At 43.3% G+C, this 19,418-nt stretch overlaps 1 protein-coding gene across 2 annotated transcripts in view; it reads right to left on the bottom strand.

The window, feature by feature from the left end:
* Positions 1 to 19,418, bottom strand: part of cdh23 (cadherin-related 23) — a gene marked incomplete at both ends in the record, with an annotated part of 270,347 nt that overhangs the window by 165,347 nt on the left and 85,582 nt on the right. For both annotated transcript variants that reach the window (XM_080782539.1, XM_080782540.1), the window contains one exon: positions 12,153 to 12,231. In XM_080782539.1, the coding sequence (XP_080638665.1) occupies positions 12,153 to 12,231 (79 nt within the window). The remainder of the gene's footprint in view (positions 1 to 12,152; positions 12,232 to 19,418) is intronic.

Genomic DNA, 19,418 nt, shown 5'->3' with positions numbered 1-19,418 from the left:
CCCTGCAGCCCAAATTACTGGTTATCAAAGTATACTGATCAGTTGCATATGAGCGCTCATAGTGCTGATGACGGCCAGGTTCAGACTCAGAGCCTCAAGCGAGAGGGGAATTCTTTCAACAAAATGCTACATTCCAGTTCAGGATGGAGAGGACAGTTTCTCCGACGGTCAAAAAGGCAGGGGCTAAAGCATAGATATAAAAAAGAATGGCCACTGCAGTTCATTCGTGTCTCCAATGAAGGCAGGAAGTCAAGCGGAAGTGCAGTGCTGAAGGTTTCAATACATTACATTACAATACAATGCATCTTTCTTATTTAGAAGCGCTGAAGGCATTTGCTGAAGGCACGCTGCGTCGCTGCCCAAGTGACGTCACTCATGCAACTCCTCCATGTCTGTCGGTCGAAGTGTCCCTGAGCAAGACTATGAACCACTAATTGTTCCTAATGTGCTGGTTGGTGCCTTGCATGGTTTCCTCCAGCACCGGTGTATACATGTGTGTGTGAATGGGTGAATGCACAGTAATGCACAATCTCTGTAAAGCGCCTTGGACAAAGGCGCTATATACATGCACCATTTATTATATTACCATATTTACTACGTCTAAAAGTGTACTTTGTTTGTGGACATAATGTTTAGGTGAACTTCAACTTTAGTTTTTTTGTTATACAACTACCCAAGTTGTGTAGGGAGAATCATAATGTAGCCGCAGCACTCTTCCTCCTCCAGTGTCACACTGGAGATCTCTCTCTCTCTCTCTCTCTCTCTCTGCACCTTTAGTGCTCCAGTGAGGACAAAGCAGCTTTTGTTACATTTAGATTACCATTCTCGTTCTAAAACAACAATAAGGAGAGCAGCTGTTCATGTTTTAAAGTTTCAGACTGATTTAAGGAACCTGGAAGGATTGTTGATGATGATGGACTGATCTACAATTATCGTTCAAGTTAACCCCCAAAGGGGAGGAGGGTGTTCTCTTGACGTTGCAGGAGTACTATAGGGTTGCTGACATTCTGTCGGTCCATTCCAGAACTGGTCAAGTCCTCCACACGTATTACGCCCTGCCAGTGAAACTCCTCGCTGTCAGGTGAAAAGAAGTGTCCATTGACTTCATGTACTGTCTATTTTTACTTGCACAAGCAGAGTGCGCAAGTACTGTCGGCTGGGTATGTTCGTGTTGTCTGTCGGCCAAGCAGGGATTGGCTGATGAAGTAACTAATTGGTACGTTTTTTGATTGGCTGTGTATGCATGCATGCATGCATGTACCTATGTATGTATGTATGTATGACGGGTAGCTGGGCGTATGTACGTATGGTATGCGTGTGGTAGGTATATATACTGGATGTTGATGGTGACGTAATTAAGATATGTTTCAATGTCAAATGTCAAAGTTGGCACTCGACAGAGTGCAGTTCTAGTTGCTTTCTATTTTTCTCTTTAAACAAATAACCAACACTTAAGCATGTAAACTACGTTTGATCAACAACACAGGGAGAAAAGACAATGGGAAAGCAAAAGTGTGTGTGGAATCCTACACACGACTCGTGTTTACAGTGGGCACGATGTGCGGTCTTGATAGTGAAGAGAGCCCATGTCTGGGGACTGGGTATTGTACTGTGAGCAAGGTCCTACCTAGCGCATGCTATCTTCGCTGCAGAGATTACATGCAGGCAGGCTGAGCAGAGCCTCCAGAGCGGCTAATTGAAAACCCTGTGAAATCCCCCAGCAACGTGGAAGTCACAATGAGAGCTCCCTAAAGAATAACACAGGTATTAGCCTTGTCCATATTACAGCTTGCTGCTGATACATGGTCGGTATTAGCGGCAGTCCTGGAGAAAGGCAGAGTACAGGCCATCCGGGTGCATCAGCGCTGAGGGATAGAGATATGTGGTGGTGAAGCCTGGCCGACAGCGAAGGGATGAATATAATCGCCTTTTCTACTTATCAGTCTGTCCAGGCGGGAAATGGCAGTGGGCAGTATACCTGTCTGACCTGTGGGCTGAGGTGGCTGTAAGACGAGGACAAGCTGTCCGTACCGGCTGGCCTCTCGCGGACTCGCTCCGCTAGACCAGAGATTGTCTGTCCCCTGCCTGTCTGCTGCTGTGTTGATTTCGTCGGCTAAAACTGACGAAAAATGTTCGTCGACTACCTTGTTTTCACTGACGAAAACTATAAATGGAAACTAAATTAAAACTAAGCTACGGTGATTAAAACTAAGACTAAATATATTGAAAATTTCGTCAACAAATAAAAACTACCACAAAAACTAAAATCAAAATTAGCTGTCAAAGTCAACACTGGTCTGCTGTGGGAACAGACAGGATGTCTTGGGCCTATAGGTGACATGCTATGTACAGTATGCACACAGTAAAATCCTGAGGGAAGGTAAAATGGGTTTAGTGATGCTACAGTATACATACAGTATGTCGGACCATCCAACCAACATCCAAAAACATTGTATCTCAGAACCTATATACTGGCTAGATTGCCAAGGTATTTGGCATGCACCCGTCATGCTCCCTATAGGCCTAGAGGATGACATCTATTAACACCTTTTTGCCGGGGAATTCTTCAAAATAAAGGCCCTAGAGTGCCAGCAGATATGACAGCTTTGACTCTGAAAGGTTTAAAAATATAAATATATCAATTAAAAAAGGCCTAAAGACGTGTATACACGTCCAAGGCCTCCTGCGGTTTGATTAGAAAGGATGTGTATACACGTCCAAGGCTGATTAGTGTTAACGTTGGTGTCCCATAGCCTTTCCTGTAGCGCCACAATAGTAGTTACATTTTTGCAAGATTTAAAAATATATATTTTAGCCCCACTTTTGAGAGCATTGGCCTCTGACGATGGCAATGTTGCTCAGTTCAAACAACTTTGGTATGGTTTGGGTTGGTATATAAGGAATAGCACAGCCTCTCTAGGGACTGCTTCTTGCGGTAACACTCCAGATGTATTAGAGACACAGGTCACTGCTGCGTGTGGTCTTTCTATTCCCTTCTTTGAGAAACATTAAAGTGTTCTCTATTTTTCTGTAATCTTATAAAAGTGAGTCTTATCTTATCAGACAATTACTGGTGCAAATCAAAATCCAATGCGGTCAGTTCCGTAGTAGCAATTTCACATGGGGCAGGAGAAAGGGAGGGACAGGTGTGTGAGGGGTGGAAAATGGCTTAAACACTAAGCCCTAGTATAGTTCTTTGTATGACAAATAGGCCTGTCATGGGCCCTAGGCCTATAAGCCCATACCTAGTGATGGGAGATTAATCAGCAAACACATCGGTATCGGCAGATTTGAGTTGTTTTTAGATTAATCGCCATCGGTTTGATTAATCAATCAGACCGATGAATTAATCATCCGATTAATCGGGCTGTCTTTACAGATAAACAAGACCAAAGTAACAGCTTGAACAGATCTACAAGCTTACAATATTAAATATAAAAGTATTAAAGTTAAATCTGACTTGCCTAAGCCTGCAGTGCAGATACCCTGTTACACTTTCAATACAGAATGAGATCATATCGACATAGTCACATCTGTAATATCGGTTATCGGCCATAACAGCAATTAATTATATCGGATATCGATATCGGCCAAAATGTCTCATCGGCACATCCCTACCTCATGACCCACCTTTTTGTAACACATTTTGATAGCATGGCTCCGGGTAGAAGACATAGTCAAGCCATTGAAAATGGGACTGACTTTCAAAATGGTCATCATCAGTGCCCATTTACAGTACTTAACTGATTACCTAAAAAAGGTGCGCAACTCCCACAGCCACAACACTAGAGGGAGCGTGAATAATGATCTGGTGCCACCCACTTTTAGAACAAATATGGGTAAATTCACCTTCCACAACACTGCCACTCAGGTGTGGAATGCCTTGCCCCCTTCACCTCAAAACTAGCAAATCACTGGTTTCCTTTAAGAAAGGACTGAAAATTCACCTGTCACTATCATCCAGTCAATAGAAGAGAAGATGATTGCCCCCCACCAATTCAATCCTATTCCAAACTGTACATAGATTTTACTGTACATAGTTTTTTTATATATATTTAAATTGTTGTTATAGTTATTGTGAATGAATGCATGGGACCCGAATGGAAACAACACCGCAAGGTTTCTTCGGTGCTGTCCTTGGACCAAATGTGCTTTACTGTACCCTTTGTTTGTATTTTATTGTCTAAGAAAATTATCAATCAATCAAGCAAAAATGTAGATCTACAGTAGATCTGTGTCGCGTGGCCAATATTTCATTTAAAGATTGAGCTTGTCTGTGATAAAAAGAGATAAGATAAAAAACTAAAATGTACTGTCGATAAATAATGGTCTGATATAAAGTTGGAGTTGAAGTCCAATTATTTCATTCACTTTGATAGACAGTGGACTCTGTTTGTTCTTACCAGTGTCATTATTACAACCTAGTACAAAAGCTTCATCCTAGAATGCTATGTGTATAAAGCCCTTGGACAAGACATTTATCTTCTAGCTCCGACAGTGCACCGGCAAGTCGTTTACAGAACTGTGTGTTACTTGCATTGGGCTCAACATCTTTCTTAGAGAGGAATCCAAGTTGATCTGTCCCAGTCTCCCTCACTGTGTGTGTGCGTGTGTGCACTGCGTGTGATTCTCAAACCGTACCAGACAACATCTGACCAAACAGCAACAGTTTGACGTGGTGGGGGCTGCAGCTCTCAAACCCGAGACCCCCCCTCCAAACAGGAAATAGTGCCTTATGGTCAAATCCATCCCCAGCCGCCTCCGCCACCCGCTTGACGGCATGGGTGTGAGAATATGTGTTGTGTGGATATCAGTGCGTCTGGCTTGCTTGTTGTTCCTATGTCATACATGGGAAGCCGGAAAGGCTCCCTATCTAGGCCATTTAGTAGCGCTGACCGTAACTGGAACCATAGTAACACAGCAAAACAAGTACCATTTAGTAGCGCTGGCCGTAACTGGAACCATAGTAACACAGTAATACAGAAAAACAAGTAAGTGAGCCAGTAAATATCCATTTTGTAGCACTGACCGTAACTGGAACCATAACACAACAAAACAAGTAAGTGAGCCAGTAAATATCCCATTCACTGAACATGCTGCTTCAAAATGAGACACCACCTGAACACCTGGCCCAATTCTCCCGTAATCCTTTCTGTAATTCCTAATGGGGCAATTACCGGGCACAAGTCTAAAGCTGTTGACTGTCTTTAAAAAAAAAAAAAGTTTTATGCACATTTAAATGCACTGTAATAACCATCACTTGGCATAATATTGTCCACGGAAAAATGCGATAGGCTCAGGGAATGTAATGAGGCTTATATCTGGCGGATTACATCTGTGCTTTGATATCTGCACAGGAATTCCTTCAGGTGAGCGTGTCAGATAAGATGCAGTGCATTTTACAACTGGATGATATTAGTATAACCAGGGGAGGTCAAAACTCAAAATAGCTGTAATTATTACCGGAGCGCTGCCAGCAAGGATCAGTGACTTCCCTGAAATGAAAAAGAATTTGGCTTCTATTACTCATGGGTTTCTCAGAAGAAGAAAAAAAAACCTGTTCTCTCTGTGATTTGACTTCAATTCAGAGTTCATTTTTGAGGTTCATTTGGGGGCATTCTGTCTTTATTAGTTTACAGCGGAAGAAAACAAGTACAGTTAAATGCGATTCATACTTAGTTGTGCACTGGTGTTGCACACCAAAAATAACCGATCTACAATGCATCACAAATTCACAATATGGCGCGTGGTGATCTTGTAGATCTTTTTTAGGGCCACTCAGCACGCAACCAAAGATACATCAGGCATTAGGCGGTGAGATAGCACACAGTTTATAATCCATGACATTGCAATTACGCCGTCGTGTTGACTATGTGTGTGTTAAGTTGTTGACTATCTGGTAGAGCCACTTTTAGGAGAATGTTCTGACCCTTCTAATCTTGGCTGTGATAGCAGTGTCAACTTCATTTGAGTACAGATAAATCATTACAACCATTCCGAGGACCTCTTCATTATGTTATGCGGTACACATACATTTCCAGATGACCCCACGTTAAACTTGCAGTCACCATCTGGAAAGAGAGCTGTTCTTTCTGTATGAAGTGGAGTTAGCAACCAGGCAGCAGGAAACTGAGTCCGTTAGAAGTCCTTCCACTTTGCGATAAAGACATCAGGAATATCTTAACTTCAGAAGTCTAGAGATAGGCTGCGGATAGTACCCCTGTGTTCGACCTTATACACACAACTATATAACTTAACAACACAAAGTATCCCCAGAGTATCTGACTCCAGCTTAACTAGGATCGCCTTGTCGTTGTGTCATTTATGAACAGTACACTGTCAATTAATCAGTTATCAAACTATCAAACTACTATTATTATTATTTTTGCTATTTTATCATCAACATTAGTGAAGACCAAATATGAAGATAGATAGGTTGAAAAGTGGTGAAGTTGGCATGGGTCCAGCAGGGCACTAACTCCAAATGTGGGGCACGCAGCTCTCTTTATGACCCACCCACCCCAACCCCAGCGAGAACTCTACCAACACAAACAATATCAACGGCAAAACCAGAGGCAGAACGCTTTGCAGCAATATGATCTCTCTTGTACATATCAAATCCCAGATTAGCCCACTGATTGGAGAGAGAGAGAGGAAATCCTCATCTCGGGGTCCCAGGATCATTAGCATAAATCACAGCTGCAATTAAAACCTCGTTTATCTTAATTACTGAGCTAATGAGACGTGTCCCGCAGGAGTAAGTAAGTCGTGCCCTCTGAGGACGGTCGGGGGAGAGGAGTAGAAGGGAAGCGCTTTAATACAGTCACACGGTCTGCAAACAAGCACGCCCTCCAAGAGTGCAGTAGAGCACACATGGGCATGCATGTTCACACTTGTACTTTTCACAAACGCACGCACATGCACACCCTCATTCAACAATCACACCCTCGCACCTTAATCTCCTGATACTGCGTCATCCTTCATATTCCATTATCTATCAAACTTTACTGTATAATGATTTTATCGAGCCTACTACAGGCTCCATCTCCATGAGGGCTTTAGTGCAACGCTATAACTCTTGATTTCCAAACGATTGGGAGTACAACGCACCACCCTAATTAATGTCTTTTTAATGCCTTTCTCCTCTGGAGCTTAACTCGGGGGCCTTTAACTTTGCGAGCAACACAACACGACGCAACGTAACACGCAACAACATGGCTGGTAAGTAAGACTGAGTAGGTGTGCAAAGACAGAGGGGGAATTGGGGCGTTTATGATGATGAACCCAACAAATTAATTGGGCCTGGGCTGAGGTCTCTATACACACAGTCACAGATGCATCATGGCAACAGATACATGCACACTAGCTCGCTCGCTCGCACACACACACACACACACACACACACACACACACACACACACACACACACACACACACACACACACACACACACACACACACACACACACACACACACACACACACACACACACACACACACACACACACACACACACACACACACACACACACACACACACCTGTGAACATGTACAACATGCACCAACACCCATACACATGAATACTTAATGGACGCACAGGGTCAGATTCCTTTAGTCAGCGGTGAGGTCAGCCAGTGAGTCAGCAGATGGCCTAACAATGAATGATCTTCATCACCAAGGCCAGCCACCTGGCCTGTTTGCTGGGGAAACAGAGTATCGTACCACCCTGGTTGTCTCCGCCTCTACCAGGGGGGCATGTGGAGTTTAAAAGGTTAGTGTCTGGACTCTGAAGCCAAGTGTTGATTTTGTCGACTACAACTATGACGAAAAATGTTCGTCGACTACCTTTTTTCACTGACAAAAACTAAATCAAAAATCAAATCAAAACTGAGCTATGATGACTAAAACTAAATATACTGACAATGTCGTCAACAAATAAAAACTAGACTAAAATGTCTGACAGAGACTAGTGGACAAGAGATCAAGTAGAACTAAAAGACAAGTCATTGTATGCTTGGTTGCATGCTGAAAATTGCAATTTTCTGCTTGTAGATCTGCTATTTCAGCATGCAATCAAGTGTAAAATCAGGCATTACGACGCTATCAAGGCCTGCAAAAATTGCTGTAGATTTAGTCGACTAAAATCATATGATTTTTAGTCGACTAAAACTAGACTAACACTAAAACAGATTCAAAGTTTCATTCCAAAGACTAAAATCTAAATGTGCTGTCAAAATCAACACTGTCTGAAGTCAAATGTAAGCCTCTCAAAGAGTGTTTATGTATACTGTATAAATGTTAAAAGTCCACAGCAAAATGCAGAATGTTACTGCAACTCTGGGAGTGCAACAATGGATGGCTCGGTCCTCAGAGTTACGGTAGCGCTCGGAAGAGCCATCGGGATTAAATCTAAAGGATCGTCCTCGTCCTTCCAGGTCAACACCCTAGATTGCTGGGGCGAAGACAAACAACCGTTCAGGAGGATTGCAGCAGTTTGTAGACTCTGACCACAAGTCATTATTTTTTCATGACCTTCACATGCTTCGCGGAAGTTGGAAGTGTGTGTTTCTTATCCCTGTAGGCATTCGTTTTTTTAGAAAGGATGACAGATGAGTACTGCAGGAGAGCTGTTTAGTTAATAACCAGTAACTGTTCCAAATGCCAATACACTCTATGTTCGATATTCACAACAGCGACATTGTGTGAGAGTGAGCAACTCGCTGAAGCACTACACCTTTTGTGCACCAAGCCTTGTTTTTTCCATCTGGGGCAATGTGTACACTATGAATGAAAGATACATAATGCCTAAATGAAAAGGTACATTTACAACATTGCAGTCCAGCACAACACAGACTTGTAGGCAGGTTAGGCTACTGAATATAACGGTTCAAAGCCTCTGGGAAAATGAAGGCTGTGGGAATGCGTGTGGATAATGCTGTATTCTTCCACAACAACTATGACATGTGTGTGTGTGGATAATGCTGTATTCTTCCACAACAACTATAACATGTGTGTGTGGATAATGCTGTATTCTTCCACAACAACTATAACATGTGTGTGTGTGTGTGTGTGTGTGGGGATAATGCTGTATTCTTCCACAACTATACCATATGTGTGTGTGTGGATAATGCTGTATTCTTCCACAACAACTATACCATGTGTGTGTGTGGATAATGCTGTATTCTTCCACAACAACTATAACATGTGTGTGTGGATATTTGCTGTATTCTTCCACAACAACTATACCATGTGTGTGTGTGTGTGTGTGTGTGTGTGTGTGTGTGTGTGTGTGTGTGTGTGTGTGTGTGTGTGTGTGTGTGTGTGTGTGTGTGTGTGTGTGTGGATAATGCTGTATTCTTCCACAACAACTATAACATGTGTGTGTGTGGATATTTGCTGTATTCTTCCACAACAACTATAACATGTGTGTGTGGATATTTGCTGTATTCTCCCACAACTATACCATTAGGTATGCCCTTGAGCAAAGCACTTAACCTTCAACTGCTTCATTGGAGCTGCTCAGTGGCTGATAGTTGAAGTGACTTGGGGGGCTTCCAGGTGTGAATGCAACTGTTTGAATATGAAGCAGGGGCTTGCTAAAAAAAAGAAAGCATACATAGTCAGCAATTCTTTGCTGGGTAAATAATAGATTATGAATAAATAAATAAATAAACTCAGCTGCGGGGAACGTAGATTCCATACTAATTGCATATGGCCTCTCTCTCTCTCTCTCTCTCTCTCTCTCTCTCTCTCATTTTGTAAACAATCCTGCCAGTTGGAAACATAATAAAACGATAACAAATTGTCTTCATTTAATACCTGATGTGATCAGAGAATCAATGCATTCTCATCATGTAAGTTGACCAGTCGATGGGGTCTTAGAAACTCAGAAAGATTCCTCCAATATAAATTGTGAGTGGATACACTATCGCTATGTTCCACAAAGTCGTAATTACTTTTAGAGGGAAGATTATGCCTATGATAAATGAAAAAAAAACAACATACACAACAGAGGGTAATCCTCGCTGACTTTAGTCACCTGAAGACAGTTTTTTTTAGAAAAAGTTCAATGTTTTGCACCTGACCTACTGTACAGTTTTGCAAAGTTGATAGGTGCATCCATCAGGAATGTGCAGGGGGAAACAGTATTTCTATGACATATGGGTACACCTTTTTACATTTTATAATGCGTTGTGTGTATGTTTGTTTCTGCAACCTACAGTACTGATAAAACTGAAATTGCATTTGTCAAATCTGGAGTCGATTGATTGATGCGTTCATGATTGTTGGCTTTTTTTGGAAATGCCAACAAACATTTTGGAAGCCAATTTGTAGCCAGTCACAAATCTGTATCATACAGTATATGCGTAGCACATGACTCCAGGCATCATTAGTGTGAGTTCTGGACAAAATCTGTAGGACTAATAGCAAAAAGTGCGTTTTGAAGAAAATACAACTAATCCACACATATGGACAGGGGTGAAAATGTTATCTCCGTCCCCCACCTTCGGCTGGCAGAGATATTGAATAAACTAGTGAGCTGATAAAAACAAACTAAGGAAACTATTGCTGATCAAAATCTGATACATCGGAAGCTGAAACAATTTCATACTCCTAGCATTAATATTCCACAATCAAACGAAATTAGTAAAGTAATTTGTCTGTTTGCTTTGAGTTCATTTAGTGGTAGCAGAAAGAGATATATTGCATAATGAATAGACTGGACTATGTTGCTTGATATATATATGAACCCTTGCACTGCAACAGTAACTGTGTGCTAATCAAAATTTAATGTCTATGTATGATCAGGGGTCACCAACATGTCCGTACACGGACAAAATGTGTCTGTGGCAAAGACTTGGTCTTGTCCATGGCAAATTCTAGAGTTTCAGTTTTACACACTATTATTTTGATCATAACACCCACTAACTGAATGTCAAGTCTCCAGGTTTTCTTCAGAATATTTACACTTATTTACTAGGACACTATGGCACATAGTCCACTAAACTAGTTCTCAAATGTTGTGTTTGCAAAGACCCCCTTTAACTCTGAGAGTGTTCAAATGGAACCAAATGGACCCGTAAGGCATGACACTGTTTCACAATACGAAAAAGCATTGGTGGAGAACATTTAAAAATCACCCGGCTATTTGTAGCTATTCGCTGTCATTAAGCCAACGTGTTGAGTGATAATACTGAATGACACCTGACTTCTGCCCCAACTGCACTGCACAATAATGTATCGCTGCTTACAGACAAGGCCTATTCAATTCTAACATTCTGTAACTAGTGCTCTCAGCAGCCATTGATTGCAAAATCAAAATCTGATACATCGGAAGCTGAAACAATTTCATACTCCTAGCATTAATATTCCACAATCAAACGAAATTAGTAAAGTAATTTGTCTGTTTGCTTTGAGTTCATTTAGTGGTAGCAGAAAGAGATATATTGCATAATGAATAGACTGGACTATGTTGCTTGATATATATATGAACCCTTGCACTGCAACAGTAACTGTGTGCTAATCAAAATTTAATGTCTATGTATGATCAGGGGTCACCAACATGTCCGTACACGGACAAAATGTGTCTGTGGCAAAGACTTGGTCTTGTCCATGGCAAATTCTAGAGTTTCAGTTTTACACACTATTATTTTGATCATAACACCCACTAACTGAATGTCAAGTCTCCAGGTTTTCTTCAGAATATTTACACTTATTTACTAGGACACTATGGCACATAGTCCACTAAACTAGTTCTCAAATGTTGTGTTTGCAAAGACCCCCTTTAACTCTGAGAGTGTTCAAATGGAACCAAATGGACCCGTAAGGCATGACACTGTTTCACAATACGAAAAAGCATTGGTGGAGAACATTTAAAAATCACCCGGCTATTTGTAGCTATTCGCTGTCATTAAGCCAACGTGTTGAGTGATAATACTGAATGACACCTGACTTCTGCCCCAACTGCACTGCACAATAATGTATCGCTGCTTACAGACAAGGCCTATTCAATTCTAACATTCTGTAACTAGTGCTCTCAGCAGCCATTGATTGCTGAGCTTATGACACTTGTCTGTTATTGCTGTGGGATTATGATGAGCAGTTATTGATTATGTTATCCCATGTGCTGATTGATTATGTGACACAGACCTGAGATGATGGTGTAGCCGATGCCTCTTGGCCTGCCAAGATCCTGGTCAATGGCTCTTATCTTCCGCACCTCGAATCCCTGTAAACACACACACACACACACACACACACACACACACACACACACACACACACACACACACACACACACACACTCTATTATTAATTGTCAAAATATGCTTGTACACTGCATACTGTACAAACCTAAACGACTGGCTTCTCATTTGATAATCTTGCTGCCAAAACATGTTTTCGAGCATTAAAATAATATTTTGTAAAACAAAATCCCTGGCCTTGACTGCGAGCCCAGGACGGGAGAGCAAGTGCATTTTCCGGCAGCGGCATCAGCCGCGGTACACGCGTGGCAGGCAGTAGTGTTCCTCGGCGGCATCAGTCCGGCACTCTACCCCAAATCCTTACCCTAACCGCAAGCACGACACAGCGCATGTCGGACCAACGCACTGCCACGGAAGCGAGCGGCAGTCGTGTGTCATAATCCCCCCAGCTTCCCCGGCAGATGCCGCCTTCTCCCGGCAGTTAACCGGCAGTTGTGGCATGGAGTGGCGGCCGTGAGATGGAGCAGCAGTGGAGTGAGATAACCCCCCCCCCCCCAACTTCACCGGCAGATGCCGCCTCTCCCCCCGGCAGGCTGTAATAATCCATTCACCTACTCCGGGAGCTGACGGCCGGCCCTACCCCCGGGCAGCGCCGCGTCTCATTGCCGCTGTCGGAGAATGCACTCGCTGCTTCTGCAAACCAGGCCTGCCTGTTTCGTTTTGTGTGGGGACTGTGGATCGCATTCGCTGAATTTATTTACGTTGCATTGAGTGTAATGTTCATGAATATGGGTTGTCCCGTCACAATAAACAAATAAAGTAAAGACTGCTCAAACTTTGTTTTTGTCAGAAACTCTCTGACAACCCTCTACAACCCCCATGAGTCCAGACGAAATGAGGCAAGTTAAGAGTACTTCATCAAGAACTTCCAATATCCCACCAAATGTCTGCACTTAAAAGGTGGAAAATGGCAGTCGTCACAAAAGAACAAACAGCATTGCACTAGCTGGAATGGGTCATTAGCCGTTAATAGTGGTTTATTTCTCCTTATTGTTTTTTAAATTTCTACAGCTCAGGCAGCAGGAGTGTGCAACTAAACAAAATGCTATAGAGGGGCAAAAAAGCAAGAGACAATGAAAAAGTGTAGAGGGGGGATATGGTGAAAGTGAGACAGTGAAAGAAATAAAGAAGGGCTATTTGAGAAGTCTTTCATCCATGGAGCTAGGCTGTACTGCATAGAGGGTTTGCAAAGAGACCCTCTCTCTCTCTCCCCCCCCCCCCCCCCCCCCCCCCCCCTGGGTCCCCTCCCTCCCTGTCCTATCTGCCTCCCATTGATCCAGCAAATTGTGTCTGAATTGTGTTTATGCTCCATTTCTGCCAAAGCATCTCCTGCCATTGACCAATTACAGCGGAATCAATTACAGGCCTTTTAGAGGGAGTGAATCACCACTGATCACTGGCTGAGACAGACGACAACACACAGACCACCACTCACACACACACCCACTCACCCACCCACCCACACAGAGAGCAGAGAGAGAGAGTTACCAAGAAAAAGGCTGGTACAGAGAGAGAGAGAGAGAGAGGCTACTGTACATGAATGAAGGAGAGGTGAGGGACAGGTGAGATATAGGAGAATGACGAGATATGTGATGCTGAGGTGAAATGAGCAATATTATCCAGCTGTCCACTCGGGTGGAACAGGTTCAACCAAGCAACACAAACACACAGCCACGCATGCACGCACTCTTGCTCATGCACAGGTCGAGTACTTCTACCAACAAAGTCACATGTAATCTGTGTAGACAGGGTTTACGGCCCCAGCACTGTTTAAGACCATTATCTGTTCCTTCTGTCCTTGTGATTGTGGCCTAACGACAGTAGGTCAAAACCTTATTTTGTTGCTTTAACGTCAACATCACTTTCCACCTCCCAATTTCCACATCTTCTCTGCACGCTATAGCTGTCAGCAGTGATCTTGCCGTTTTGCAGTGTGGTCAGCAACTTGAACCACTACAGGCTAAAAATGGCCTAAGAGTATGGCTGAAAGGAGTTGCAGTCCACAGTCCTCACATAGAAGCAAAGACTAACAATGGAGAATCAATCCAGTCAGTGTCAGTGGTGGAGAAAGTACTCAATTGTTTACAAGTATCAATACTGCAATGTAGAACTACTTTTACAAGAAAAAAAAGTCCAAAATCAACACCGGCCAGAGGAAGAAATCTCATGACACTCACATGCAATGGTGAATATCTTTCTGCTCTCCTTGTGGAACATGAGCTACGTACTGGCCTCAAAACACCCTGCTCCAGAATATAACGGGGCAAGATATGGACCTACTAGTATAAGGCGCAGTGGAGGAACTCCTGAATGCTGAACCTTACAGGGGTACTATACAGGCTTTAGTTCCGACACTATTATTGGTCTGACAGTCATTAGACCGACAACCTACCTCAACCAATGAATGTGAATGAATGAATGAATGAATGAATGAAGCAGTACCTTGGTTGGTGGGAGTTAAAGACAGGGGGACTGAGAGGGTGTTGAGACAGCGTGCGTGTTTGAACACATGAGAAATGACCTATGGCAGGAGTGTGTGTTGGATGGCTCCCTGTGTAAATGCCATGGACCTTGAGGACAGTTGACACTAATTATGTCACTTTAACCCAGGGCTTATCACCACCACACACCACCTAATGGAAATGACAGCCTGTTAAAATACCACTCACTGATACAGCAGTACTAATATGCATGTGTGTGCATGTGCGCGTGCGTGCGTGCATGCGTGTGTGCGTGTGTGCATTTGTGAAATACATGTGTAAAAACTTTGCACTCAGGATTAACACACTGGATACTTGATATGATAGATCTAACAGCCTATCATACATGATACATCAGGAATAAATGTGCCAATCAGACATATATATTGTATACATATACACTGTATATTTACAGTATTGTCAAAGTGATTCCTATACTGTGATTAAGTATGCTGTGTATCCTGTGTTGAAGTATTTTGTCAAAGTATTTCTTACTTTGCATTGTTTGAGCTACCATTGATGAAGAAAGTGGATGTGAACGTGAATTTAAAAAGTGTGGAAATATTTTCCATGACGTTAAAAATATAGTATCCCAGGCGGGCCCAAGTTAACATCATCCGACAAAAGTTGTCCAGTTTTGCGCCAGCGGGGCACAGAGGGGCCAAAACAACAATTAATCACGTCATCTTTGGCAGCCATTGCCCCGTATGGAAAGCAATCGAAAACGGAGGAAAGATATAACAAGCACGGTTATTTACTTTATAGCGACGACATGATGCCCCTGAGCAAAGTGGAGAAAGACGGATTAAATTGCTGGAATTGATTAAAGTGCTGGACACCAGCTACGAACTCCAAGGCATAAGAATACTTCCTATCTTTAGCAAGAATGCTGCAGAAAGCTGCAAATAAATAGATAGTTTTTTTGTTTGTTTTTTAGAAAATGCAAGGTCGCTGATGCTCTCTCCCTCACCACACAGCATTACTAGCGTTCTGTAGTTAAATATTTAGACTAAATGCTGTATATTATTTGATCACAAAATGTGTTCTAAACCAGTTTGGACAGTTAATGTTTACATTGTTATTGTATTTGTTATGTTAAACACTTTCCCTCCCATTCACGAGTTACACAAGTTCATTGATTGTAGAACAGCTTCCCTCCCAATAACGATTTACACGAGTTACATTTTCATTGTTTAATTCGTGTTTTGAATACGTTTTAATCGGGCTGTGGAGTGGGATAGGCGACGTGTTCGGATGACGTCACCGCAAAACTTTCAGTCACACTGGCATGCAAAGGCTTCTGGGAAATTGAGGCTAAATGCATTCCAATGGACGTGGCGTGCAGCGGGCGATGATGTCGGCGCTGTGGTTCTTCAAAGGTTAGTGAAATCTAGGCAGTCAACAGCGCATTGCAATTAATTAATTCCACAGTCAAACTGTTAAACTATATTCTATGATTTAACTAATGGCCTCTCTAGCAAGAAAAGTTCACCAAAAGAACTAGCCAAACACAAGTATATCGAATTATAAATCGTACTACCGTATATTATAGATATTTGATATTGATCGATATGGAATATTGCCATATCTTGTCAATGTACAGCACAGACTCTTACCATACCTGTACAACTCTTTTCATCTCCCACTCACTCTACTCTACTGTACGTTACCCCCCTCCCCCCTGATGTGACCTTCCTGGTGACAGTTGATGAATTGGGGAGTCGGGGGGACACCAGGCGTAGACTCCGTCATGCCCCGTTAATGTGCATGCAAATGTAGCACTTGACATTTCACTACGACACAGTGCGGCGTGAGGAGAGTCGAGGAGAATAGAGGAGAGGATGATCGGAAGAGGGGATGAGAGAGAGAGAGAGAGAGAGCGATGGGGCGTGTGGGAACGACTAGGCAGAGGTATGAGGCAAAACAAGAATTGAAGGAAGAGGACATGAGAGGTGATCGGATGGTTGAGGGAGACGGGGGACAATAAAAAGAGAGGGTGAATGGAGTGAACGACATGAGCGAATGGAAGTTGAGGATTGCCGCTGTGCTGCGAAGAAGACACGACATTACCATACCCACCTGGGGGTACGGAGTGTCTATTAACTTGATGCTGTAGGCTACATAGCGTATACTGCATGACAGGAAAAAGCTCTGTGTAGAAACGCTGCATGCTTAGCAATAGAAAAGTAAACCTGCTCCGACATCCGTCGCTGAACACTAATTATGCTAATGTAACACGTGTGTATACACCACTTTAGAATCAAAACCACGGGGTGCCTTGGACGTGTATAAACGTCTTTAGGTCCTTTTTATTGATATCAAACCATATTATAAAAATCTATTTTTGTAAATGTTTTTTTGGCCTTTCCTTCTTCAGCGATCCTAGACCGGTTTCACGCATGCGCACTGCCGTTCACTTCCTCGTTGATGGGCGGACAAAAGTTGCTCATAACCCTAAATCTATGGCGCTCTCCATGGTTTTGACCATAATGCCAATGTTCTGTGGTCATTTCAAGCACCTCGTTTGGAATATTAACACTTCTAGAGATTCATAAGACGAGGTAGCGTGTGGTACTAATGGAAAATTATGCCTCCCGATTTTGGGGGTAATGGAAGGCGGGGCTTTTCAAAGTAAAATCTGCCTCATCTGCATGGCTGGGCTGGGAAAAATTCCCCAGTAAAATAAGTGTTAATACTTAATTTATACTTTGCTACACGTCCGTGTTGCAAGCCAGAACTATATTCTGAGCCTTACATTTACATGTATTTTACTGTGCATACGCAAGCACATATACAGTGTATACTATGACCTAATTTATGATATTATTTATTTTGTTTTAATACAGTCAATTATTATCATTACAATCTGGTTTTATAGTGCTGTTGTACAGTCTTGTAGCGCACACACACACACACACACACACACACACACACACACACACACACACACACACACACACACACACACACACACACACACACACACACACACACACACACACACACACACACACACACACACACACACACACACACACACACACACACACACACACACACACACACACACGATGATAAATCCTGGCCTCGGTGCCCTTTGCTGTAGGCCTTACACCTCCCCCCCCCAGCAATGGGACTGTAAATCTCAGCCAGTAATTTAATTGTCGTCACACCGCTGTAGGGACCCGAGGCTGCGTTTGGAACGTAGAGGCCGGGGGGGTGGCGGGGGGAGGGGCCTGAATGGACTGGACAAAAACACAGCCTCAGGGGGACAGAGAGCCTGAGCATCGCTGAGAGGCCATGGCGGGACCCGCAGGACATTAATGTTGGGAGACGAGCCATCCTCCCAGCTCCAATAGCAATAACTCATACCTTCACTTTAACTGTGTTTCCATTGCCCTTAGTCTAAACACCACCACCCCCAGAATGACAAAAGAAAAGTGTGCAAATGTACGGAGGGAAGAGCGATGAGATGAAGCAGTGAAAAATGACTTCTGGAGAAAAGGGCTCTGATGGCTGTAGAAATGGACAGAGCAGAATAAAGGAAGAAGCATGGACAACTGTTGCTATATACGGTGTCCTTGATAAAAAGCATTCCAAGTCCTATAAGTGCTCCCCATGGTGTCGCTCAGCAGACAGCGCTCCCAAGACTGTAGTGAAGAGAGTGTGGTGAACAAACTACCCCTCGCCCTCCCCCCCCCCGCCTGGTCCCTTGCTGCAAATAAAAAGATACTTTTAGACAGACCTCCCTGGAAATAAAAACGTCTGGGTTTCCGAGGCTAGGTTAAATGTGACTTGACGAATCACAGTGGGGCCAGACGGAGGAATAAAAACAAAAGACCAAAGAGCTGGTGATAGACACGAGGCGGAGCAAAAGGACGACCCCAGTACCCATCACCATCCAGGGGGAAGAGGTTGAAATTGTGGAGTCCTACAAGTTCCTCGGTGTCCACCTGAACAAACACCTGGATTGGAGAGATAACACGGAGGCTGTCTACGGAAAGGGACAGAGCAGACTGTACCTCCTGAGAAGGTTCAAGTCCTTTAATGTGTGTAGCAGGCTACTGAAAATGTTTTATCAGTCCGTTGTAGCCAGCGTTCTGTTTTAGGCAGTGGTATGCTGGGGTGGGGGTATTAAGGCCTGGGAGCTGAACAAACTCAACAAGATCACAAAGAAGGCCAGTTCTGTGGTGGGCCTCAGGATGGAGGGGCTGCAGTCAGTCGCAGAGAGGAGAATCAGGGACAAGCTGATCTCCATGCTGGCTAACGCCTCCCATCCACTCTATGGTGACTTGCAGCACAGAGTGAGCACCTTTGGTCATAGGCTCACCTTCCCTCAGAGAATGAACAGAGAGGTATAGACTCTCCTTTCTGCCAACCACCATCAGACTATAGAATGAACACAGAGCGGTATAGACTCTCCTTTCTGCCAACCTCCATCAGACTATAGAATGAACACAGAGCGGTATAGACTCTCCTTTCTGCCAACCTCCATCAGACTATAGAATGAACACAGAGCGGTATAGACTCTCCTTTCTGCCAACCTCCATCAGACTATAGAATGAACAGAGCTGTATAGACTCTCCTTTCTGCCAACCACCATCAGACTATACAACACATAAGAACTTTCTCCCCCAATGCTTATGGTCCTGTGTCTGAGGTCTTTGGTC

This window comes from Protomyctophum bolini, assembly GCF_963924005.1.
Source record: "Protomyctophum bolini genome assembly, chromosome: 14".
In the NCBI taxonomy this organism is placed as follows: domain Eukaryota; kingdom Metazoa; phylum Chordata; class Actinopteri; order Myctophiformes; family Myctophidae; genus Protomyctophum; species Protomyctophum bolini.
The sequence above is the reverse complement of the archived record's forward strand: the minus strand, read 5'-3'. Positions and strand labels throughout refer to the sequence as shown.